General features: G+C 41.9%; 1 protein-coding gene and 1 pseudogene across 2 annotated transcripts in view; one reads left to right on the forward strand and one right to left on the reverse strand.

The window, feature by feature from the left end:
* The window catches only part of CTNNA1 (catenin alpha 1), a 202,705-nt gene that overhangs the window by 35,393 nt on the left and 139,778 nt on the right, over nt 1–27,534 (forward strand). Inside the window, exon 3 of the mRNA XM_079770838.1 lies at nt 2,214–2,409. Within this exon, the coding sequence (XP_079626964.1) occupies nt 2,214–2,409 (196 nt within the window). The remainder of the gene's footprint in view (nt 1–2,213; nt 2,410–27,534) is intronic.
* Nucleotides 19,884–27,051, reverse strand: LOC307099388 (U1 small nuclear ribonucleoprotein C-like; annotated as a pseudogene). Its single transcript, XR_013815255.1, has 2 exons — nt 20,750–27,051; nt 19,884–20,697 (listed from the first exon to the last, which is right to left on the reverse strand). The product of XR_013815255.1 is annotated as a U1 small nuclear ribonucleoprotein C-like (transcript).

Genomic DNA, 27,534 nt, shown 5'->3' on the forward strand with positions numbered 1-27,534 from the left:
AATTGCTCTCCCCTGCAGGCCTGGTCCCCCCCAACTGCCCTCCCTCCCCTGTAGGCCTGGTCGCCCCTACTGCCCTCCCCTGCTTGCCTGATTGCCCACAACTGCCCTCCCCTGCCGGCCATCTTGTGGTGGCCATCTTGTGACCATATGGGGGCGGCCATCTTGTGCGAGGGTGTGACGGTCAATTTGCATATTACCTTTTTATTATATAGGATTATTATATAGGATATGTATTTATGATGGTTATTGTTCTTGGACTCAAAACACCATTGTGATAGACTACTTTGGGCAGTTGTTCCTTTCTTAAGGTTCTTCACTAATTAATTGCTGATATTTGTGTGAAGAAACTGTAAAAAGATTTCATAAGTAAATTATCTTAAAACATTTTGCACAGGTTGAAAATGGGAAAAACGTGACTTTCAGATAAAAGTGAATTCATTGTTGACCTCTTTCTGGAACTCTTTTAAAAAAAATTGAATTTGTTGTGGTGACATCCTCTCTAATAAAATGGTAATATGCAAATTAACCATCACTCCACTACATAAGCCACGCCCACCAGTAAAGCCACGCCCACCAGCCAATCAGGGCGAGTATGCAAATTAACCCAAACCAAGATGGCTACAGCCACAGAGAACAAGGTTTCCCAGGTAACAGAGGAAGCCAAGCTTTCCATAGCCGTTGCAGGCCTAAGCCTCCACTCAAGCTACAAAGTTTCAATTATAGAAGGTAAACAAATTCAAACAAATGGCGGCAGAATGGAGCTTGAGAGAGCAGGCCAGGGTTGCCGGCGGCAACAGGGGAAGCAAAGCTTTCCACACACCCTGGCCGGGCTCACCCGCTTAAGGCTACAAAGTTTCAATTGTAGAAGGTGAATTAACTGCCACAGAAAGGCTGCCTCCCCGGAGGGAGCAGCAGGCTTGGCTCCGCTCCAGGTTACAAAGTTTTAATTGTAGAAGGAAAATAAATCCCAGATACCAGGGCCTCTGCTTGGGTTGCCAGGGGGCTTGGCCGGCCTGCAAACCACCACAGGCCCCTCGCTCAGGCCGCCTCACGCCCCAAGGGAACCCCACCCTGATCCGGGACACCCTTCAGGGCAAACCAGCTGGCCCCCACCCGTGCACCAGGCCTCTATCTTATCCAATAAAAGAGTAATATACAGATTGATCATCACTGCAACACACAATATAGCTGCCCCCATGTGGTCAAAGATCCTGCCCCCATGTGGACACAAGATGGCCACCACAAGATGGCCAGCAGGAGAGGGCAGTTGGGAGGCACCCAGCCTGCAAGAGAGGGCAGTTGGAGGTGATCAACCCTGCAGGAGAGGGCAGTTAGGGGTGACCAGGCCGGCAGAGGAGGGCAGTTAGAGGTGATCAACCCTGCAGGAGAGGGCAGTTAGGGGTGACCAGGCTGGCAGAGGAGGGAAGTTGGGGGCAAACAGGCTGGCAGGGGAGCAGTTAAGCATCAACCAGGCTGGCAGCGGAGTGGTTAGGGGGTGATCAGGCTGGCAGGCAGAAGCGGTTAGGGGCAATCAGGAAGGCAGGCAGGCAAGCAGTTGGGAGCCAGCAGTCCTGGATTGTGAGAGGGATAACCAACTGCCCATGTAGGCCCGATCCCACTGGGATCGGGCCTACATGGGCAGTCGGACATCCCTCGAGGGGTCCCAGATTGGAGAGGGTACAGGCTGGGTTGAGGGACACCCCCACGCCGTGCACGAATTTCGTGCACCGGGCTTCTAGTTTGTTAATAAGATTATACAAGTTTCAGGTATACAATTCTATAATACATCATCTGAATATTGTATTGTGTGTTCACCATCCTAAGTTAAGTCTCTTTTCATCACCATTTATCCCCCTTACCCTATTCTACTCCTCCTGACCCCCTGCAACTTCTTAATGACACAAGAGTAGAGATTTCTAACTTGTTTCTAGTCAGTTTTTAATTTATAAGATAATGAAAAATCTAATATTCATGTTTGAGGAATTAAAGTATTTTCTATCTTCTATATGAGAGCTAAATTATTTGAGAAACTAGAGTATCATTGCTGTATACTTTAAACATGGAGAGAGTTGTATGTTATTTTTTAATGCTTGATGAAATGTCATAAATGTGATACTTGTTATGAATAATTTATTTTTGCTATTTTGAAGATATTAGTCTGTTATTTTAATTTTAATTGACTGTAGTTTAATTTTTAAAAATGCAACTTTTAGGTTACGACTCTGGTAAACACCAATAGTAAGGGGCCCTCTAATAAGAAGAGAGGTCGTTCTAAGAAGGCCCATGTTTTGGCTGCATCTGTTGAACAAGCAACTGAGAATTTCTTGGAGAAAGGGGATAAAATTGCAAAGGAGAGTCAGTTTCTTAAGGAGGAGCTTGTGGCTGCTGTAGAAGATGTTCGAAAACAAGGTAGGTTAATATTGCTTTTTATATATAGAGGGGCAGTGCTTTTTAGAAAATTAATCCTGGAAGGTGACTTTTTGTGGTCAATATTTTCATTCTTATGTTTGCCAGTTGCTCTAATTAATCATATTCAGTTATTGGAGATACATTAAGTTGTGCTGGCTTAAATTTTAATCAGGAGAAATAGTAACAAAGGAACAAATTTTTTTGGAGAATTTGAATTCACTTCTAATGGGTGTCCCAAGTAAAAGTTGAGTCTTAGAAATGTTGTCAATTTTATAAAAAATAAATGGGGCAGAAGTTTACATGTCATCCTATGCATTATCTCTTTTTAGTTCATGCTGAAGACATAGGGTTGATAAAATTAAAAATGTCCAACAATTCTGGAAATACCATAGATATTGCCCCATTCTGTCAGACTGGTATGTAACATTAGTCACACATATTTGCGCTGGTTTGAAATAAACTGAATCTGGGCTTAAAAAAATCATATTTTGGGGAACTTAGAACTAATAGAAGGTGAAATTATAACCCACAAGTTACCTACCAGAAATTAACTATTAGAAAAGCTGTCATCACTGTGATGTTACAAATCATAAGAAGACTTTAAATGTGACAGATTAACTTCTTGTCATCTGTAGTTCTGTGTTAAATTTGTGTTCCAGCAGGGGACTTCAGCAAAGACCTAGCTTCCTGTAGGGCTGTTGGATATCAACTAAGGTGAACTGAATCCCTATTCCATGCAGGTGCTTTACTGGCCTTTGTGAGCACCTCATTGGATCTCTGATGGCTCTCAGCAATGTGCATTCATTGTCCATTGGAGTCTTAATGTCAAATTCATCCCTGTGTCAGTACCCCAAAAGGGACAATGCATTAAATGGGCGATGCTACCTTTAGTTGTTCTGAAGTGGTGAACTAAATATTTTTCTCAGTTTTTAGGTTGAAGATAAGTATTTCTCATACTGCAAATGATGAGATTATTTAAATTCCATAATACTAGCTAATTGGATGTATTAGTTTCCCAGGGCTGCAATCCTATATAATAAAAGCGTAGTATGCAAATTGACCCCTTGACCAGGAGGTCATCTGGGAGTTTGACCAGGTGGTGGGGCTGGCTGGGGGAAGGGAGGGGGAGGCCCTGGCCGGCCGCTGCTAGGGACCCTACCAGTGCATGAATTTCGTGCACTGGGCCTTTAGCCTCTATAATAAAAGCCTAAGCGACCGTTATGGCCAAATGTTCAGAACAACCTGTTGCTATGATGCGCACTGACCACCAGGGGGCAGATGCTCAATGCAGAAGCTGCCCCCTGGTGGTCAGTGCGCTCCCACAGGGAGAGCGCCGCTCAGCCAGAAGCCGGGCTCACAGCTGATGAGTGCGCAGTGTGCAGTGGCGGTGGCGGGAGCCTCTCCCGCCTCCGTGACAGCGCTAAGGAACAGCGAGCCGAGTGGTAAGGAGCATGAGCATGAGCAGGCAGGAGGTAAGGAGCAAGGGGTCCCGGCCTGGAGAGGGCGCAGGCCGGGCTGAGGGACTCGCGCCCCTCCCCTCCAGTGCACAAATTTTGTGCAGCAGGCCTCTAGTAACATATAAGTTACTACAAACGATGGCATAGAACAACAGAAATTTATTCTCTCACATATCTGTTGGCCAGATATATGAAATCAATGTGTCAGGGTTGACTATTTCTTGGGGGCTCAGAGGAAGAATCTTGCCATTCTTTTTCCTAGCTTCTGGTGGTTCCCGGCATCTTTGGTGTTCCTTGGCTTGTATACATATTGCTTCAGTCTCTGCCTTCGTTGCCATATGGCATTCTTCCTGTGTGTCATGATCAAAGTTCCCTGGATAAGAACATCAGTCATTGAATTAGGGTTCACCCTAATCTAGTATAACCTCATTTTAACTTGATTGTATCTGCATAGACCCTATTTCCAAATAAGTCCACTTTCACAGCTTCCGGGTGGACACAAATTTTGTGGGACGCAATTCAATCCAGTAGAGTGGGTTTTGAATTAATTCGTTTTAAAGCAGTTTAGTTGTCTGGTTCAAGATAATTTTTGAGCTTTTGTTGAGAAGCTCAGGATGGCTTTTACTTCATTATTTTCTGTGTGAAAGTTTTATTCTCCAGGCCTTCTTGCTTCTTGTAATGAAACTTACAGTAATGTTAACAGATGAATTTGGCCAAGTGTTCATTGAGTCTAGTGACTAAGATATTTATTTTCAAACTACATTTAATTGTAGCAGGCAACTTTTTCATTCTATTAGTATTCCTTGGTTCAGAAGATTCTCTGATGCAAATCTGTAGCAATCATGGTAACAATACATGTACTCCTTGCCCCCAGTTTTCGATGCATATCTAAATTATTTTTTGTTAATTGTTGTTTTTATTTATATCTAAGGTAATCTTGTGCAGAAATAATCAAGTTAAGATGAGGTCATACTGGATATTTTTTCCATTGATTTCTAGAGAGAGTGGAAGCTAGATTTTTTCCAGTTTTTTTTTTTTTAGGTTTTACAGTTTTATATTTTACATTTAAGCCTGTAACTTATTTTGAGTTAAATTTTGGGTAATGTGAGGTTTAGGTCAAGTTCTTTTTCCCCCTCAGTGGACATCCAGTTATCCCAGTACTCTTTGTTGAAAAGACTATCTTTTCTCCATTGAATTGCTTAACACCCTTGTTAATAATCAGTCAGCTGTACCTGTGTGGGATTATTTCTGGGTTTTCTTTTTGTTTCATTGATCAGTGTGTTTTTCCCTCTGCCAGTACCATACAATCTTTATTGCTGTAGCTATGTGAGTGTTAGAATTGGATAGAGTGATTCTACCTACGTATTCTTTTTTTCTAAATTGTTTTAGCTATTCTAGTTTTTTTGATTTTACATATGAATTTTAGATAATTTTCTGTATATCTACAAAAACTGTGATTTTGATAGGAATTACATTAAATTTGTAATCAATTCGGGGAGAATTGACATTTTTACTATATTGTGTTTTCCAATTCATGAATAAAATATGTTTCTATCTGTTTAGATCATCTTTGATTTCTTTGATCAATGTTTAACATACAGGGTGGGGCAAAAGTAGATTTACAGTTTTATGTGAAACACAGTTTTATTATTTTTTATTATTTATTAACTAGTGGCCCAGTGCATGAAATTCATGCACCGGGGAGGGGGGGTGTCCCTAGCACCGTTCTGTGCCCTCTTGCAATCCAGAACCCCCCGGGGGATGTCCGACCACCGGTTTAGGCCCAAATCTGCAGAGATCCCTGCGAGATCGGGCCTAAACCGGTGGTCGGACATCCCTCTCGCAATCTAGGACCGCTGGCTCCTAACCACTCACCTGCCTGCTGCTTGATCACCCCTAACTGCCTCTGCCTGCCTTCCTGATTGCCCCTAACCCCTCTGCCTGCCTGCCTGCTTGCCCCTAACCTCTCTGCCTGTCTGCCTGATTGCCCCTATTTGCCCTCCCCTGCCGGCCTGATCTCGCCTCCAACTGCTCTCCCCTGCTGGCCTGATCTCATCCCCAACTGCCTCTGCCTGCCTGATCACCCCTAACTGCCCTCCCCTGCTGGCCTGATCTCATCCCCAACTGCCTCTGCCTGCCTGATCACCCCTAACTGCCCTCCCCTGCTGGCCTGATCTTGCCCCCAACTACCCTCCCCTGCTGGCCTGATCTCGCCCCCAACTGCCCTCCCCTGCTAGCCTGATCTCGCCCCCAACTGCCCTCCCCTGCCGGCCTGATTACCCCTAACAGCCTCTGCCTCGGCCCCCACCACCATGGCTTTGTCCGGAAGGAAGTCGGATGTCCGGAAGATGGCCGGTTGACCTGGTCTAATTAGCATATTACCTTTTTAGTAGTATAGATAGATTATATAGGATGGATAGGATTGCTTAAATGGGGGAGGGGTGGTTTGAGCCTTTTTCATCAGGAGGAGATGCTCTTGGCAGACAAAAATACATAATCCCTATATCTGGACTGATAGCCAGCCATATGCACTATACTGCCAAACCGGTCATTAAAAAAATTGAACCGCTTTCTTACACCTTACACCAAACAGCTGTTGCCCTTAACCTTTTGCACTCGGATGTTGAGTGTGACTCGACACGGTTAGCATTAGAATAAAGGAATCGAGAAAAAAGCAAGCGAGTGCAAAGGGTTAAAACCCCTCCTCAGCCCCCACCTTAGGTTCCGCCTTCGCAGTTCACCCAGATTAGGTTCTAATTGGTTGGTTTCTATGCCAGTCAGTGTCAAAACCTCCGCCTCCTAGGCAGCCATTGGCTCCTCACAGTTCACCCAGATTTGGTTCTGATTGGTCGGTTTCTATGCCAGTCAGCATCTCCAAGCCTATCAACGGGCCTGCTCAGCGAGGCGGGGCTGATCAGCAGCCCCAGCGGAGGCCCAAGAGAAAGAAGCGTGGCTGCTGGCCAGGCTCGGAGCAAAAGAGAGAGAGGCAAATGCTGATCAACAGCCGCCATGGAGGCTACGGATCAGACTCTGCCTCTCTCTTCCCCAGGCCTCTCTCCAGGCCTGATCCGCAGCCCCCTCGGCAGTCAGTGCTGGTTGGTCGAGCCTTCGGTCATTTTGGATGTTATGAACCCTGGGTTTTTATATATTAGGATTATTGTATTATTTTCTGTATGAACAACTGTAAACCTACTTTTGCCCCACCCTATATAAGTCTTCTACATGTTTTCTTAAATTTACACTATTTTATTTTTGAATAATTATAAATAGTATTATATATATTTAGTTTTGTATTCCCTTTCAAGTCCTTGGCTACATGCATTTGCATTTTACTCTAGTTTTAACTCTAGCTTTGATATCATTTTATTATTTTCTTTTAAAAAATTTAACATGAATTTCAGGCATTTTAAAGTGATTTAGTATAACCGTGGAATTTATAATCTTTAAAATTATACATTTTCTATTGCATCATTGCTCTATTATTAGACTTAAATGTTTTTATGTTTTAGATATAAATTATTAATGCTGTAGTGAGTGAATACCATGTATATATAGTGCTATACTTCCTTTAAAAAAAATCTTCAAGGTATGTTTCCGGAGTAGGAATATAGGGCAGAATCTTTTTTACAAATTAAAGTAAATTCATTTACAAGACAGTGCACAAATCAGTATACAGTTTGAAGTTTTACATATATGTCTACCTATAATTACCATTCACAAAATTTCTTTAGAAATATAGGTTTTAGGACTTTTTAAATGTATTAGTAAATTATTCTCTAGTAGAGCTATATCTTCAATGTGTTAATGTTCACATATTTGCAGTTATAAGTAACAGAAATTCAACTTGTTTATGTAAGACTTGTTTACTCAAAAAAGGGAATTTATAGGCCTTTGTATGTCATTGGGAATCCCAGTACAGTATGTCCTTACTTAACATCATTGATAGGTTCTTGGAAACTCTGATTTTAAATGAAACAACATGTAATGAAATCAGTTTTACCATAGGCTAATTGATATAAATAAATAAGAGTTAAATTCTGTGACATATTTCTAGTAAAAAAAACACCATCAAACTTCTAAGACCCAAAACATTTCTAATATTAAACACTTCTAAATAAATATGAGTTATATATACATTTTAGAAAGATTAATAAAAACAAGAGAATTATTTTCCAAACGGCTTATTTCATTTCAGAATTGTGGGTGGCTGAATTCTTTACTGGCAGCTCAGGGTGCAAGGTGGGACCCACCCTGGACAGGATGTCCTCCATTTCCGGGTCACTCACACCCATACCCACATCCACTCAGACTGGGACTTTGTAGATGCATTAATTTACCTCTTGTGCATATCTTTGGGATGTGGGAGAAAGCGGGAGTATGCAGAAAAAACCCATGTGGACGTGGGGAGATGTGCAAATTCCACACAGCAGTGGCCTTGGCTGGGAATAAAACATTTTTTTTTTTTTAATCAACGCTATAATGAACCAACATTGAACAAAACAACATTTTTGAGTACCTGTAGATATTGAGAAGAGGCATGGCTAGATGTGACTGACTCAGATATGAGGCTTTCTTCATGACTTGCCTCCATGTATTTCAGTTTACTTCTATTTTCATATGTAAATATGGACAGGATGCCCACCTCTAGTCTGAAGTGGTCATCCTAGCTTTGTTATCCCAGCAGAAAAAGAACTTTTCTTCCTCAGTGTCTATATCTTGGTCCTAGAGGGGACTGGTTAGCTTTGCTTGGGTTTTGCTCAGCACTGAACCAGTTTCTATTGCTATAGGAGACTGATTAGCCAGACTGGATCACATGTTCACCCCAGCAGACAAGAACTGGCAGTGGGGAGAGGTAAAGTAAAATGATGTTGAATAGAAACAAATTGTCCTTGACAAGTAATGGGATAGTCCATTAAACATTTTTTTTTGCTATCTTGATAGGTGTAAAATGTTATTAAATTTTTAAAAAATTTGGAGCTAATTGATACAATATCTTCATGTTTTTTAGTTAATACTAGAGGCCCAGTGCAGGAATTCGTGCACAGGTGGGGTCTGGCCAGCTCAGCCCCAATCAGGGCAGATTGGGCCAGGGCCCATAGGGAGGAGGAGATGGCGGGAGGTTGGCCAGCCAGCCCTCTTGGGGTGGGGAGTGCGATCAGGGGTGGGGTGGTCAGGGGGAGGGGCTGCAGGAGGTTGGCCACCCAGCCCCAGCCCCTATTGGGGTGGGGGGTGCGATCAGGGGCGGGCCGGCTGGGGGGAGGGGCTGCGGGCCTATAGTGGTGGGGCAGGCTGATCAGGGGTGGGGCTGCCTGGGGGAAAGGGAGGGGGTGTTTGGCCGGCAGCCTGCTCTTGATCTGAGTGGGAGAGACTGATCAGGGGCAGGCTGGCAGCGGGGAGGGGCCGCGAGGTTGGCCGGCCAGCCCCATCCCCTGATCGGGCAGTTCGTTGGTCACAGTGGTTACACACACACACACACACACACACACACACACACACACACACACACACACACACACACACGAAACGTATTGGTGCTTGTGAGAGCCTTAGGGTACCTATAAGCAGTAGTGCTCCTTTGTTGATTTGTTACTTTTCTTGCTTGATAGGTACCTATAAGCAGTAGTGCTCCTTTGTTGATTTGTTACTTTTCTTACTGATTGTAATTCTACCCGATTTTCAGAAATTGAGACAAGGCCTATTGGGTATCGCTAATATATTGGTATTGCAGAGGTAGGATTAACTTGGAGTTGAAAATCAAGACATGATTGCTTGTGTCTGTAATGGTTTTAAGGGTGAGACCAGATTTATGGTAGTCTTGGAAAAGGTGGTAGAATTCTGTTGAACAGAGCAAGGATTGTAGCTAAAGCCAGTGACTTTTACTGCCTCTCAGGCTATTTGGTTTGAGTTTTCTTCCATGAAAACTGCCATACCACTAATCACAACCTGTCACCTCTCATGTATGTACTGTTATTTACATGGTAGACAACATGAAAACATCTGGATAATTCACTGCAGCCTCTTCAATATTGAAAAAACATTTAATAGTGACACCTACATATACCTTCTCTCCAAATGGCTAGAAGGTGAAAGTAAATTCCTCATCCAATAAATAGAAAGCAAATACTTTAATGCTTGGCTTGTAGTTTCCCCCCTTTCATGTCTATTTATGTTTAGGCACTATTTATCTTAAGATTTTTTTGAAAGTATTCTTTTCAAGTTTCGGTTTTCAGATCATTATTTCATTTTAGGTAAACTTTGATTATAGTGAAAGTGCATTGTTTTTGAGTAGAAGTAGGACTTCAAATCCCTGAGAACAGTCAATGTTATTTAATACTAAGTCTCAATCGTTACAAGAACTTTTTTTTTTCTTCTGTAGAAAGTGTCTTGTCATTTTTAGAGCAAGAAAGCATTATTTATTGGTCTACTAAAACAGTAGAGTTAAAACTATTGAGTTTGGTAGCATCTGTGTTATCTTAACAGCTATAGTTGATTGACGAGCATACGCTTTAATGATCTTATTGCACAGATAACTTCTTAGCTTTTTAAATCTTGAAAGCACAGAATTACCCAGTCAGTTAAAACTGATGGTCTCTTAGGACATTGTCATAAAGAAGGGATAGGCAATGAGGGTTTTTAATTGATACTAATTAAGAGACATTCTTTTATATATTTCAGTAATTGTGTAGTGAACTTGATGACATAGATGCTATCTTCCTTGGTACAGCTTCAATGATTTCTATATAGGGAGAAAAAACCCACACATATGGAGAGAGAGAGTGTGTGTGTACATATATAAGTATGTGTGTATGTATGTTTGTGGATATATATATATATATGTATATATATATATATATTCATTATGAATCTTGGCAAGGCAATTTTAAGGAAAATGATAAATTTTATCCTTGACAAAAGGATGGATATTGAGCACAAGCTGTCAAGTCTTGAGGCATAATTTTCTCCCTGGCAACTGACTAGAGTCAGATTGAGGGAGGTGAAAATTGGTAGCCTGTCCAATGCAGGTGTTGACAGCTTCAGACTGATATAGTCACATCTAATATAGGCAGCCTGGAAGATAGATGTTAAAAGGCAGATGTGATCAGGACAAAGCAGCTGTCAGTGATTGTTTGAGAGGTAGGAGACAGAGTAGAGTCTGGGTTTGCTAAGTTTATGGCAAAGACTTGAAATATAGCTTTGAGGAGCTTTGTGTGGGTGTGTGAGAGAGATTGCATTTTAATTTGTCTGGTCTTGTTAGTGTGGTTTTAATCAGGTTGGCGCTATGAGCTTGATCTTATATATGGGCTCTTGAATATTTCACAGGAGAAAAATGACAAGTATTCCTACCCTAGAATGTTGAGTATGGGTTTCAAAAAGTGTTAATAATAATGCTCTGGAAGAGCAATAGCAAAGAAAGATTTAACATTTTGAAAAAGCTTAAAGTTAAGTTAATTGGGATTTCAGATTAGTGTAATCACAAGAAATTAAACCTAACAAGAAAGCAGCTGATTTTTCTCATACTCTTCTTGCTTTTGAGTTCTGGTTTCTCATTTGTTATCCTGCCTTTTCCCCTTGCCATCTTGGTAGATTTTTCATCCTGTTTTCTCCTCTTACTTTTGTGGATACCTCTTCATGTGATCCCCTAATGGCTGGGTCTGTTGTAAAGAAGTGCTCCCACTCCAGTTTCTGCCCTTCATATGTTCCTGAAGACTGTGATTAATTTACCACTTGTTCATTATTGACCCCCATTCCTCCACTGTCACAATTTAATCCATTTTCTTTTGCTCTTCATTTAACCTGAGCAGGAGAAACTAAATGTAAATTCCAAAAAATCATTAGCTGGTTGCCATTCAGGTGTTTTATGTCTTAAAGTTGTCTGTCTGACTTAAACTGTAAGTCTCTAGAGTGGAGGCTGTATTTTCTTTGACTTGGGATGTGTCAAGGATGCTGTCTGTTTTCTGGATCACTACCCTTGTGTGAGCATATGCTGCTCTGCAGAGACTCGAGTTCTGGTGTAGCCGGCTTGGAAGTGAGGAAAGGAAAATGAACTTACTAGATTTTAATATTTGCTGTGATTTTGAAATTGTTCCTCTTTTTTTTTTTTTTTTTGGTTTATCTTGTAAAACTCACAAAAATAACACTAACCAGGATAATAATACTACAGCAAGTAATATTATTGCCTGGTATCCAATGTACCTGAGGAAGTTATCTCAGGTATTACAATTTTGACTTTGACATGACTTCAATCATGATATTGCAGTAACGTCTACTAGTTAATTTCTTAAGAAAGTGATTCCCAAGTTGAAATGCATGTTATGCATTTATTTGCATGTGTAATCAGAAAGTAAGTGCCTCTCTTTGGAGTGTTTCTGAATAACAGTAGGGCATGCTTGAATTAGTAGGAGAACATGAATATGTGTGGTACTCTTATTTTAATGTTTTTGATAAAATTAATCTATTCTGTTGACTGTTAAAAGTCGGAATTTTTAAGCTCTGTTCCTTACTGCCATGGGATGGGGAAGGATGTAGGTTAAGAGTTTTTCTGGGTGTGTTTTGAATAGATTCTGATGGGCTTTTAAATGTTTATTTCCTGGGTTGATTTTTCAAAAGCTAAATATTGACACCCCAGTCAAGTTCTCTTAAAGCGTCTTTCAGGAATTCTTTGAATCGTCACTTTATCTATAATTATGGAGGTATCATCTAGGGGTCTTTGGTTTTGCCAGATATCCTCCATTGATGAATGGAAAGGCAAAGGTGGAAAGGATTAAATGTTTTATTCAGATTCATCATCATGTCACAGGGCATGCGGGTTACGCCAGATAAAGATCACCATTTGGTTCCTTCCCATAGGACTATGAAATTTGTTATTCTTTGCAACTATATTGCCAGTTTATCTTAATTGACAAGTGTGGAAAATGTCTTATTACCAGACCATGGAAAATGAATTTTAAAAATTGGGGAAGAAGGGAGGGGAAGGGAGTGGGACAGCTTGGGAAATGGGTATTAATTCTTGATCTTGGAGTAGCAAATAATTTTGTGAAGCCTTGGCCCTGTCAGTTTATTATTTTGTAAAGTAAAAGTCGGTGGAATGATAAAAATAGTTGTGTCATTTTCTGATGAAATCCTAAAGTTAATCAGATGTATTTAAGAGAATTTGGTGTAAAGTAGTTTAATGAGTGGAGATAAAGCACTAAAAAAGTAACTTTCAAGAATTAGGAATCCCATGATAGGGAAGTTTTAGGTATTCAAAATCCAGGGCTGAATTGTTTTTATTTTCTATTGTGTAAAAAGATGCTAAGCCATTAAATATGGGAGTTGGGGGCAGTGTTATAACAGACTTACCTATGATGTTGCTTGCTGGCTTGCTCTGTTTTTTTTTTTTTTTTTTTCCCTTTCCTCTGGCTATTCCCTAGGTAGAATTGGAAACATTTTTTTTTAAACAAAAGTAATTTTCTGCAGTATACATGCTTTTAATAGTAAGAGCAAAAAGAAGAAAATAAAAATCAGCTATGATTTTTGTTACCCAGAGGTGAAACCAATGTTTAACATTTTGGTCTAAACCCTTTCCGTTTTTTTTAATGAATATATTCATGTGGATGGAAATACGTTTTGCTCCATTTTATCATTTTTTTTTCACTCAATGGATCCTGAACATCTTTCATTATTAATTTTCCTTCAATGGATCCTGAACATCTTTCAATATTAATTTTCCTACAATGTAATTTTTAAAATATATGTATTTTTTAAAGAAAAATGATCTTAGATATAATATTACATGCAATAAACAATATTTCAAGAAAAAAGATTTTAAGTATAATATAATTACCAAAACTGTACTAACATAATATGATATCACAAAAGTTGTAGGAAATATTAAAAATCTGCAAATAACAGGATTACTTCTATTATATTCTAATATATATATATATACTAGAGGCCTGGTGCACAAAATTTGTGCATGGGGGGTTGTCCCTCAGCTCAGCCTGGACCCTCTCCAATCTGGGACCTTCGGGGGATATCCGACTGCCGTTTTAGGCCTGATGACTGAATAATATCCTCTACAGAGTAATATGACTTAAGGACTCTTTTGAACTAGAAAAACCAAAGAGTTCTTTAATGTTACGGTCAGAGTTTTATTCACTTTTCAAATATTTAAAAGGAGTGTGGTAAATAGGACAGTTTTTATTATACTTTATTTTTATTATTTATTTTGAATATTTTTATTTATTTAAGAGAGGAAGGGAGAGGGAGAGAGAGATAGAAACATCAATGATGAGAGAGAATCCTTCATCGGCTGCCTCATACATGCCCCACACTGGGGAATGAGCCTTCAACCCCAGGCATTTGCCCTGACTGGGAATCGAACCGTGACCTCCTGGTTCATAGGTTGACACTCAATCACTGAGCCACACTGGCTGGGCAGGACAATTTTTATTTTAAAGACTGAAGGCTGGGGAGAAATTAACTGGGGACTTAAGTGCATGTATGTATATATGAATAGCCTGTGGACACAGATAATAGTGTAGTGAAGGCCTGGGAGGGGCAGGTGAGGGGTGGGAGGGGGTCAATGAGAAAAAACAAACAGAGGATATCTGTAATACTTTCAACAATAAAGATAAATAAAAAAAAATGACTGGTAAAAAATAAAAGGCTGAGGGCTGTAATTGATAACAAGTGTAGTATGAGATATTTGAGGAGAAAAAAAACTTTAAAAATCATTTTAAGGGAAAGAGATAAAAGAAACTTGAGCAAGGGCATCTGGGAAATCTGTGGGAGAAGAGGAATTAGAATTCCACTTATGGCCATGAAATTGATTCTGAAATGAATAAATAATTTGAACATGTTGCTTCTGTCATATCCACACAAGGCTGTTTTTTGCTGCTTCTCAAAAGCATATTCAGGTGGATGTCTAAAAATATCTTTGTTGGATTTGACAATTGATAATAGTATGCTCTCATAAAATGTTTTATTTAAGAAATGTCCACTTAAAGTATCTATAACAGTTGAACTTCTACAGCAACTAAACAAAATATAAAGACATGTGATTGGGCTGCATATGCCCCTTCCCCCTTATTTTACCACTTACCCATATTTTAGATAAGTGTTCAAGACAGCTGATTCACAAAGCTTTCATATTTCATAATGTATGCTATTTTTACTTTTTCTTTTTGCAGTGACTCTTAATTGCTATGAGTTTTTTATACCGTGGGGAAAAAAGAAGAAATTTTGTATATAGACATTTTGAGTGATTTAGGTTATTCCTTTCTAGGAAACCCTGAGTTTTATGTATCATAGACATGAATTAAAGATATTTTACATTTTTTGATCATTTAAAAACTTTTCTTTAGTGTGTGTGTGTGTGTGTGTGTGTGTGTGTGTGTGTATAATAGAAAATTTAAGGAAAGCACATGAACATAAACAGCAGGAAATAATTACCCATCAGGCTATGTCACCTAGTGATATACTACCTCTGTTAATATTGTGTTTATTGGTGTGGTCTTCTTTATCCCATCTTTATAACATAAACACATTGTGTTCTCCAATATCATTGTGCAGTATAAATTGTCCCATATCTGCTATTTAAGGTGCAAATAAAAATTTTCCTCATTAATAAAGATACATGGAATGGGCAGATTATGTACTTTACAGAAGATAAGCCATGTTCCTCTGCTGGGCTGACAAAATTCTTATATTTTTTCTGGACCTCAAGTTAGAAATGAACATATTAGAAGTATCCTTAGTATTATTTTGCTCTATCTATTGGATCTCCTTGGAGGACTTTTGAAGGCTGTAGAGATATTTTCATAGCTGGGACCCTCCCTATGGCATTGTGGTTGGGAGCTATTCTTATAGAATGACATGAACTTTTTTTTATGTGGAGTTGTAAATGGGATAGGTGAGGCAGACTACAAGTTGCTAAAATCAGGTTGGCTTAATTCCTTAAAAAAAAAAAAAGATGGAAAAGTTAATGCCCAGCAAGTAGAACTACTGTAAGTCAAGCTTTGTTGGTAGCTATTACCACAAAAGGACCAGTTAGTTTTTACTAGTACTTTCTGCACTATGGAAAATGAGTGAAGGAGGCTCCCTCTTTACTGCTTCAACATTACAAATTAAAAGCTAGTTTTTCCTTCATGCTTTAGGAAAATTGCCAGCATGACTTTATTTCTAAAAATGTAAGAAACAATTGGTGTATGTACAATGATCATGTTCTGAATAAATTTAAGAATTGAAGATAGTAGGTAGTGTGAAAGTGGCATGGAAGTATTTGTTGAGCTTCACATTTATTACCTCATTTAATTTTCAAAACAACCCAGTGAGGTGGCAGATGGTATTCTCATTTTATGGAAAACAGGTAGAGATAAAGCAACCGAAAGGCACACAGCTGCCAAATAACCAAGTTGGGATTCAGATCCAATTCCAATACCTTGTTTTATCTGTACCAGTGTTCTGGGAGAATAATGGACAGTTGTCTCTTGAACAACACGAAGATTAGGGGCACTGACCCCTATGCAGTCAAATCTGCGTATAACATTTGTCTACCCCAAAACTTAGTTGTCTCTGGTATCTGCTGGGTATTGGTTCCAGGACCCCTGGCACAGAAACCAAAATCCGAGGATGCTCAAGTCCTCTATATAAAATGGCATAGATCAGTGCATACAATTTTTCTTATCCATGGACTCCCAACTGCAGATTGGAACAGTGCAGGTATTTATTGAAAAAAAAAAAGTCACGTTTATGTGGACCTGTGCAAACCCTTGTGTAAGGGTCAATTGTATATTCATTAACATTACTTTGTGACATTATTTGTTTTAAAGGAGCAGCATAATAGAATATCTCATGTTTCCTAGGCTCATTTTTAAAAAGAAAAACCAAGCTTTTTTTTATTTTTACTGTCTATCTCTCATGCACACACACTCCTACAGTTTTCAGACCTGTCCTTTCCTTATAACTTTATAAAAAGTTGGATTGCTTTGAAAAGAATTCACTCAAGATATTTGATGCTTTAGAGAGGTCTTGATCTTGTCCTGTTCTAATGTAGAACTCCGTGTTTTTTTTGTTTACTTCCTTTACAATTGCCTTTTGTCCTTGTTTTGCTTCAGAGTAACTTAACTTTTGTCTTCAGCTTAGTGAGGGAAGAATGCCAGCATATAGGTATGTTGACAGATCTGATTTCATGACAGATAGAACAATAGTAGTGGTTTCTTAAGTTTTATCTTCTTTATGTCTTAGTTAATACCAAATGCAGTGTAGTTGACTAGAGACAATTGGGACCAGGCCAGAAGACCCAGTTATATAATCAACCTTTACTGCTGATCATGTGACTGTAGACAGATTACTTGTCTTCCTCGGTTTTCCCAATTTGCCTTTTTGTATGAGGAAATAGTGCTTTTGATAACTCTTAAAACTATGCTTAAACAAATATAAACTAGTTATATTTTATTGTTTTTAAAGGACTCTGGATTTTTTATATATATTGTGTTTTAAAAAAATATTTTTATTGATTTCAGAGAGGAAGGGAGAGAGAAGGAAAGAGAGATAGAAACATCAATGATGAGAGAGAATCATTGATCAACTCCTCCTGCACGCCCCCTACTGGGGATCGAGCCCCAAACCCAGGCATTCATTCATTCTATAGTGAAAGAGAAATTAGAGTTGGTGGAATATGACAATTTTAGTGTCATATTACTTTTAGTGCCCTAACCAGGAATTGAACCTAGACCTCCCAGTTCATAGGTTGAAGCTCAACCACTGAGCCACACCAGCTGGGCTATATATATTGTTTGTTTGTTTGTTTGTTTTTTGTTTTTTTTATTTTTTATTTTTTATTTTTTTTAATTTCTTTATTGATTAAGGTGTCACATATTTGTCCTCATCCCCCCATTCCCATCCCACACCCCTCCCCATGGATGCCCCAACCCCCTGTTGAACTCAACCATTGGTTAGGCTCTTATGCATGCACATAAGACCTTTGGTTGATCTCTCCCTTCTCCCCCCACCCTCCCCTATCCTCCCTCTGAGGCCCGATAGTCCGATCGGTGCCTCCTTGTTTCTGGTTCTGTTCTTGTTCATCAGTCCATGTTGTTCATCATTTCCCCTAGATGAGCGAACTCATGTGTCACTAGAGATATACTTATAAGAATTGAATGTGCGACGAGCAATAATAGTTATGCTGACAGGCAAATGAATCAGTCTGTAGTGAGTTTCTTTCTGGACCCACAGTTCTTTTGAGACCCAATATCAATGTCCACCAGTTCCTTATGAGTACATGTCGGCACTGACCCCTCAGCTCTGGATGGTGAACAAATGGTGGTAATGCAGGTCCGACTCCCTCTGGTTTGGTCTCGGCCGGACCCAGGGGCACGGCTTCACCCGGGTCCAGGGGCCCACGGCCTCACCCGGACCCGGGGCCAGGCTCACCCGGCTCCAGGGGCCCGCGGCCTCACCCGGACCCGGGGCCAGGCTCACCCGGCTCCAGGGGCCCGCGGCCTCACCCGGACCCGGGGCCAGGCTCACCCGGCTCCAGGGGCCCGCGGCCTCACCCGGACCCGGGGCCAGGCTCACCCGGCTCCAGGGGCCCGCGGCCTCACCCGGGGCCAGGCTCACCCGGCTCCAGGGGCCCGCGGCCTCACCCGGACCCGGGGCCAACCTCACCCGGATCCAGGGGCCCGCGGCCTCACCCGGACCCGGGGCCAGGCTCACCCGGATCCAGGGGCCCGCGGCCTCACCCGGACCCGGGGCCAGGCTCACCCGGCTCCAGGGGCCCGCGGCCTCACCCGGACCCGGGTCCAGGCTCACCCGGCTCCAGGGGCCCGCGGCCTCACCCGGACCCGGGGCCAGGCTCACCCGGCTCCAGGGGCCCGCGGCCTCACCCGGACCCGGGGCCAGGCTCACCCGGCTCCAGGGGCCCGCGGCCTCACCCGGACCCGGGGCCAGGCTCACCCGGCTCCAGGGGCCCGCGGCCTCACCCGGACCCGGGGCCAGGCTCACCCGGCTCCAGGGGCCCGCGGCCTCACCCGGCTCCAGGGGCCCGCGGCCTCACCCGGACCCGGGGCCAGGCTCACCCGGCTCCAGGGGCCCGCGGCCTCACCCGGACCCGGGGCCAGGCTCACCCGGCTCCAGGGGCCCGCGGCCTCACCCGGACCCGGGGCCAGGCTCACCCGGATCCAGGGGCCCGCGGCCTCGCCCGGACCCGGGACCCGGGCTCACCCGGATCCAGGGGCCCGCGGCCTCGCCCGGACCCGGGGCCCGGGCTCACCCGGATCCAGGGGCCCGCGGCCTCGCCCGGACCCGGGGCCCGGGCTCACCCGGATCCAGGGGCCCGCGGCCTCACCCGGACCCGGGACCCAGACTCACCCTGACCCAGTTCCCAGCCTCACCCGGACCCAGGGGCGCGCAGCTTCACCCGGATCCGGGACCCAGCGGGGTTTCGTCTTCTTGATCCCATTTCCTGTTGGTCAATTCCATCTCAGTAATTCCTTCGGCCATTTTCTCAGAGCTCCAGGGCAGCCGCCGCAGAACTCGCTGGGCGGCGGGGTCGGCAAAGCTCCGGTGTGCCCGGTGCGCGGCAGCGGGCTGGTCCGGGGTGGCTGCGTCGGCCCTTGGGTCTGCAGCGGTGGCCAGTCACCGAGCGTGCGCACCTGGCCGCTTCCGGGGCGTTGAGATTCTTGAAGGACTCGGAGGTCAGCAAGTGCGGAGTCTCCCACCCCATGTCTCCCAGGGGCTCGTCTGTCCGTGCTCGGCAGCGAGTGGGGCCTTCCCCTCAGCCGGAGACCGCCGGGGGAACTGCGCCGAGCACGTTCCAGGCCGCCACTGTGTCGTCTGAGCCGTAGTTCTTAAAGTGTGATCTTTGGGTCACCGGCATCAGCATCATCCCGAGTACCCCTCTCTTTTATTCTAGTTGTAGAGCATCTGCTCAGTCAGCCCTCCGGTGGTTCTGGATGGTGTCTGCTCTGCTCTCCCGTCGTAGACTCAAAATTGTCGTGGTAGGCAGCAATCAGGCTTCTGCCCTATGCCTCCATCTGTTTGTTTGTTTTTTAACTAAAAAGAGTTGACAACTTTATTTTCACATTTCACAATACCAATGAAATTGCTTTATTTTTTGGCCCATTACTCCCCTCCAAAACTATTCTCTCTTTGATAGGAAGAGGGAGTGAATCTTCCTGTTCTTGTTTTCAGTTAGAAAACATCCAGAGTCATAGTACCATGAACTCCTGGTGAAGTAGAACAAGTAATATAAAACTGATAGAGACTCCCCTCTTTCCTTATCTGGCTGGTTGAGTCATTTCTGGCCGAGTGGGGCACCATCATGGGACTGGTGGGAGATCTCATCATTGGGGGCCCAGGCATCATTGCATGTGCCCTCCCATAGGTGGCTTCATTTCAGGAGCAGGTCCCACTGGCATCATCCCAGGAGTAGGAGGACCTAGAAGACTTGGGGTTGGGGGAGGTGGGATCATTGACCCCTGCGGAAGGAGGAACAGAGAATGGAGTAGGAGGTATCTTTCCTTGCTGAAATGCTCGGTTGTTGTCAATCAGGCTCTGAGCCTGCTCTTTCATCCATTTCTGATAGTAGTTTTTCACATTCTTTTTGTGTTTCCCACCAGTGCAATGTGTCTTTTTTTATAGATGAAGGGAGAGTCATGGGTGAGGCATGTATCACAGTAGTCATGATAAAACATGGGCAAGTTGTTCTGCAGACCATTGGTCACTCCATTCCATGCTGCTGGAAATGACCTGTATATTTTTAACTAGAGACCCGGTGCACGAAATTTGTGCACTTGGGGGTGGGAGGGTCCCCTAAGCCTGGCCTGCGTCTTCTCGCAGTCCAGGAGCCCTCAGGGCATGTCCAACCGACAGCTTAGGCCCGCTTCCTATGGGTAGCGGGCCTAAGCTGGCAATCGGACATCCTTAGCACTGCCATGGAGGCGGGAGAGGCTCCTGCCACTGCCACTGCGCTCACCAGCCATGAGCCTGGCTTCTGGCTGAGCGGTGCTCCCCCTGTGGGAGCACACTGACCCCCCGGGGGCAGCTCCTGTGTTGAGTGTCTGCCCCCGGGTGGTCAGTGCGCATCATAGCGACCAGTCGTTCTGCCATTCGGTCGATTTGCATATTAGCCTTTTATTATATAGGATATATTAAACATCTCAAGTCAATTTTAGTGTCATATTACTTTTACAGAGATGACCCTTAAGAGAAATTTGAAGTCCTTGGTTTTAGCTAGTGGCTATTTACAAATTTGTTCATCATTTTGTGAGTAGAGAAAATTTTAATGTTATTCATGAATTAAGGATTTGCCATTATTATGGCTGCGAGCTAAAAGAGATTAGAGTGGATGTAAATATATTTCATTTACTTTGTTTCTTTCAGTTCCACATATTGGTTGTCATATGACCCAATATTATTTTGGAACGATATCATGCTAGCTGTCAAGGCATGAAACTTTAAGAAGAACCTGGTGGACATGAGAATTGAGAAGAAGGTGGAGGAGGAGCAGGAGGGGGAGGAGGTGGAGGAGGAGGAAGTTATAGTGAAAGAGAAATTAGAGTTGGTGGAAAATGAAGAATTAGTACAGTGAGGTTAAGCAATAAACATTACATTTAAAATTATTTACAAGACTTTTCACTTGTCTATTCAAATATAAGCTAGTCAATTGGAGAATTTTGATGCATTTAGTTGGACTATAGTTTTAAGAAACTACTTTAAATTCATCCAGTTCTGTCACAGTTCTTACATTTACCTCAGGTTAACACCTTTTTTTATTTCCAATAGCAACTGCTTCAGTTTCTTCCACTATCCTCACCTCTTGTTTCCATTGACACCTTGCTCATTTTTTAGGAGAGCCTCATTTACTGTTTCTGAGAAAACTGAGATTCCCCCAACTGGAAGCCTCTTGCTATCTCTACTTTCACTTCTCATCTGAGAGTACAAGAATTCCTCCTCCTCATTTTATAGCTCTCACTTCCTTCTGTGGTCCTGTTATGTGTGTTCCTCTCTGTGATCTAGAGTATTCAATCTTCAATTATGTCTTTATTATCTTTTTGCCTCCCTCTCCCCCTCAATCTATCTGTAATTCAACAGTGATAGTAGATAGCATGGGAGTGCATGCACTGTTCTAAGCACTCTGAGAACATTTGGTTTCATATCCACAGCACTCCTGGAAGGCAAATACAGATAATCCTCACCTTGCATGATTCCAGTATGCACAAATGCCACATTTTGTTTATCAATACGTTAGTGGTAGATGTTTGGATTGTTCCCATATTTCATCTATTATGAGCAGTCCTGCTGTGAACTTATTCATGTATATGTTTTTTGTGTAGACATGTTTTTAGTTCTCTTGGATATATACTTAGGAATGGAATTGCTGGGTCACATGGTAACTCTACATTTAATCTTTTGAGGAATTTTCCAAAGTGGCTGAATCATTTTACCTTTCCTCCAATGGAATATGAAGTTTTCAATTTTTCCACATGGTCACCAACATTTCTTATTATCTGCCTTTTTGGTTATATGATGTGATATCTCATTGTGATTTTGGTGTGTTATTGGCTTATGACTATTGAACATTTTTTCATGTGCTTATTAGCCATTTATGTATCTTCTTTGGAGAGATGTGTATATAATTCCTTTGCCTTATTTTAAATTGTATTATTCATCTTTTTATTGTGGAAGTTCTTTATATGTTGTGGATACTAGATTCTTATCAGGTACATGGTTTTCAAAAATATTCTTCCATTCTGTGGGTCTTTTCATTTTCTTGATAGTGGCATTTGAAGCACAAAATTTTAAATTTTGATGATGTTCAATTAATCTATTTTTTCTTCTGTTTATGCTTTTGGTGTCATAGTTAAGAAACCATTGCCAGAGGTCATGAAAACGTCTATCAATGTTTTCTTGTAAGTGTTTTATAATTGTAGCTCCACATTTAGGTTTTGATCTATTTCAAAAGTATATGGTGTGAGGTAGGAGTCCAACTTTTTTCTTTTGCATATGGATATCCAGCTATCCTACCACTATTTGTTGAAAAGACTATTTCTTCCCCTATTAAGTGGTATTGGCAGCCTTGTTGAAATTTAATTAACTGTATTTCTGGGTTCTCAATTGATCTGTATATATGCATTTGATTTTGTTGACCTATATTCTCTTGCAAATTCTTCTCTTCTTCTTTTTGACAGTTCATCATCTTGGTTCTCTTTGTTTCTATTGTCATAGAGTATTTCTCCTCAAATTCACAATGTCAAGAGCTCCAGCTTTCTTTTCTTTTTAAGTTTCCCTAATTTATGTGCAGTCATATAGTGCTCTGGCTTTCTCTGCTGTCTCGGGATAACCCTAGTTTGAAACCTGTAAGTAATCTTTGATGCTTTTTTCCCCTTCACTCTTCATAGTTAAAGGTTTTTATATAATTTGACCCCTGCCTTTGTTTTTCATTTAAATTGTTTTAATCCTCACCTGAGGATATTTTTTTTAATTGATTTTTTTTTTTTTTTTTTAAAGAGGAAAAGGGGAGGGTGGGAGAGAGGGAAGAAGGGAAGGAGGGAGAGAACATCAGTGTGAAAGAGAAACATTGATTGGTTGCCTCCTATATGTGCCCCAAATGGGGATTGAACCAGAAACCTAGGTATGTGCCCTGACCGGGAATTGAACCTGAAACCTTTTGGTGCACGAGATGGTGCTCCAGTCAACTGAACCACCCAGCCAGGGCTTGACCTCTCCCTTTATAATTTACTAATTTTCTTTCCTGGGCTCTCACTGTAGCTTTCTGACCTATCTCTCTGGTTAGGTTTATTATATTACTTTTGTTAGGTTAATCCTGTGTATCTATGGCTTTGAATCTGCTCTTTGGTTCAGGGATTCTTCTTTGTATTCTCTCTATCCCCATCTTCCGTTAATTTGAGAACTCAGCTCCCAGGCATGCCTTCTTTTTATATATCTCATCTTGATAAGTGGTTATAAGAATACAAGCATTGGCATTACAAAACCTGGTTGTACCATTTACTATTAGGTGACTGTGATTAAGTTAGTTTACCTATGCTTTAGTTGTCTTATTTGTAAAGAAGGACTAATTTATGTTAGCCTAACTTTCTAGGTGGTTGGTATGATTAAATAAAATGTGATAGTTCCATAGAGTAGACATTTAATAAATGTTGGATATTATTATGTTGCTTTTCCTTTTGTTAAAGTGCTAATTCTTTTAGCTCCACTGCCCAAAGTCCTGCCTATCCTTGGAGGGTAGAGTCTATTTCAGAGTGCCATGTTTTCTATAAAACTTGCTGGTCATTAGTATATCCTCATTTGAAACCTTGTAGTACTTTGTGCCTTTCTTACCGCTTGTATGTTAACATGCCACATGATTTCTGTATGATCACATTCCTCTTTTCTGGACTATAAACCGTTTGAAAGGAGGGATTGTCTTGTTTAGCTTTGTTCACCTGGCAGTGAAATTGTTTGTTTGTTTTAGTGTGTAATAAATAAGCTCTCAATAAATAGGTGAAACTCTATTGTATCTCTTGTTTAATATTAATATTGCCTAAGGCAAAAATCTTCTTCTGTAAGGCTTTTGAGACAACTTCTATGAGTAAATAGCTTTTCCTACCATCTTTCCATAGACCATGTCCACAGTGCTATTGTACTAGTAAGTCTGATTGCATTGTGATACTTGCTAATTGAGTACAGGTGCCTTTTCTTAATTAGCTTTTAATTGTTTGCTTGTCTGTCTTTCCCCTTCCATACAGCTCCATGAGGACATGGGTTGTTTCTTTTTTTCTTTTCCCTTTTAAAAAAAAGTTATGTTTTTATTGATTTTAGAAAGAGGAAAGGAGAGAGAGGCATGCATCTATCTCTTGCCTCCTGCCCAAAGCTAGGGCATGTGCCCTGACCTGGAATTGAACCAGTGACCTCTCGGTGCAGTGGATTTCTGCACCCTTATGCCGTCTCCTTTGATTCTAATGTACAAAACAAGATGCAAAGCTGCCATTCTCTCTCAGTCTGTTGAGATTTTGCTTCCTGGCAATTGTTGTCAGTTTGGTTCAAATAAACTCATAAAAATTCTCTACAAGGTTTGGACGTTTTCTTACGTCAACAGAAAAAACTCACATTTAGAAAAACATATACAACGACTTCCTTAAGGTAATGGCAAGTTCCTTCCCAGCTTTCAAGGTCTTTAGAGAAATGATTGCCTTTTAATTTATTTTTGGATTGACAGGCAAAGGTCATTGTTGCCTATTCGAAACCAACAGGAGTCCCCAATTTGGGGGTGCGGTGAGAGGAGAGACTTTATTCAGTAAAAGCAGTTCAATTGTGACATAGCTTGTCTGTATAATAGCATGGCTATGGAACCACATGGTTGTGGAACAGCACAGCTGTGAACCAGCCCTGATGAGGTAGCCCTGGCCAGGAGGCTTGATGTTACAGCTGAGATTGGTATTGCAGCTCCAGTTGAAGAAATACAGTTGTTGATGGAACCTGAGAGTGTACTTCATTGAGACAGAGGTAAAGCTGGCTTATGTAGAGGAGTGCCCCCATTGGCCCATTTCTATGCAAATTGGGACTCCAAATCATCACTGTTTGATTGGTCCAAATATCATTGTTCTGATTGGTAGGTAAATAAGCAAATGAAGATATAACTGCACAGCCCTGATTGGCTGGGATTGATTCTGGACTTTTTTATTTTTATTTTTTTTTAATTTCTTTATTGATTAAGGTATTACATATGTGTCGTTATTCCCCCATTACCCCCCCACCTCCCATTCATGCCCCACCCCCCTGTTGTCTGTGTCCATTGATTAGGCTTATATGCATGCATATAAGTCCTTTGGTTGGTCTCTCCCCCTTACCCCCACCCTCCCCTACCTTCCCTGAGGTTTGACATTGTGATTGATGTTTCTCTGTCTCTGGATCTATTTTTGCTCATCAGTTTATGTTGTTCATTATATTCCACAAATGAGTGAGATCATGTGTTATTTATCTTTCTCTGCCTGGCTTTTTTTTTTTTTAATTTCTTTGTTGGTTAAGGTCTCACATATTTGTCCTCATCCCCCCATTCCCATCTCACACCCCTCCCCACACATGCCCCCACCCCCCTGTTGTCCTTAACCACTGGTTAGGCTCATATGCTTGCACACAAGTCCTTTGGTTGATCTCTCCCCTTTACCCCCACCCTCCCCTATCCTCCCTCTGAGGCCCGACAGTCTGATCCATGCCTCCTTGTTTCTGGGTCTGTTCTTGTTCATCAGTCTATGTTGTTCATTATTTTCCCTAGATGAGTGAGATCATGTGCTATTAGAAATACACTTATAAGAACCGAAAATGAGACAAGCAATAATGGTTATGGTGACAGGCAAATGAATCAGTCTGTAGTGAGTTTCTTTCTGGGCCAACAGTTCTTTTGAGACCCAATTTCAATGTCACACAGTTCCTTATGTGTACATGTCAGCCATGACATTTCAGTTCTGGATGGTGGACAAATGGTGGTACTGCTGGTCTGACCCTCTCTGGTTTGGTCCTGGGCAACCTGCAGTGATGCACAGCTGCTAACTGCTAGTATGGGAAGGCCACGTCAGCATCTTCCATCTCTGGACTGCTTCTCTTCTGTCTTGATGGCTGGAGTAGTCCTGTCAATTCCTCTCTGTTGCTGGAATCCACATGGTCTCGGAGTTGTTTTCTGAAAATATACAAACATATTCTCGACCAAAAGTTAATAAAGGAATATTTTCTATAAATTTGACTTGGGATCCTATTTCATTTTTGCCCAAATGATTTTCCTCTGGCTTGTTTTGACACCTTGTGTGTTTTTCATGGGTGTCTTGCTTTTAGCCTTACAATTAATTTTCTAAAGTATTAATTTTCTAGATGTAATTTACTTACAGGATATTTTTCCTTACATGATATTCTTCTACTATCCCCCCCTTTTTTGATTTAAATGTTAGGAGGCTTTTGAAAATTTTATAATGTAGTCTTGATGGCTTTTAAATTTTAATTTTTTGCACTATAATATTACTGTTTTAGGTTCATTATATGGTGCACAATTTTATCATGAGATGAAGTACCAATCAAAATTTTAGTTAACACTTTAGGAACACCTTTTTGTCCAGTACAATTAATTTTTCTAGAATATTCGCTTGTTTCAACTAGCCAATTTAAATTTGCCTGAAAACTTGACTACTGTTTTACTGTCAAATTTATTACTCTAACAACAATCTTATTTTACCCTGTAAATATTAGTGGAAGGGATTATTTGCCTTCTTGAGTAGGTCCTGAGCATTCCTGGTGGTAGGCTGGATTTACATATCATAAACCCACTTCCCCACACCATGGGTACAAGACAACTCAAACAATTCTTGTTGGAGTGAGAGGGCAGCTGCTGTCGGCCAAGTCTCTGTCGGTCACCTGGGTCCTGATCTGAGCTGGGCATGGAAAGCACGAAGCAGCCATGGGGGCTGGAGACCTCCCTCAGAAGGGGCTAGGGTTCAGGCCCCTGCAATGTTGGGGGGGGGCGTGAGGGTCTGTGCCCCACCTCTGTTGATCCTCAAATTCTCTCCTGATTGCCCCTCTGTGACTGTGCCTGTCTTAGGTTGTTCCTTCCTTGAGGAATCTTACCCGTCTCTGGCTAACCAGCCATCCTCCGGGGCCAAGCAGGGTGACGTGAGGTTCAGTTCTGTCTCCTTGGTAGCCT

The sequence above is a fragment of the Cnephaeus nilssonii genome (genome assembly GCF_951640355.1).
Source record: "Cnephaeus nilssonii genome assembly, chromosome: 5".
In the NCBI taxonomy this organism is placed as follows: Eukaryota; Metazoa; Chordata; class Mammalia; order Chiroptera; family Vespertilionidae; genus Cnephaeus; species Cnephaeus nilssonii.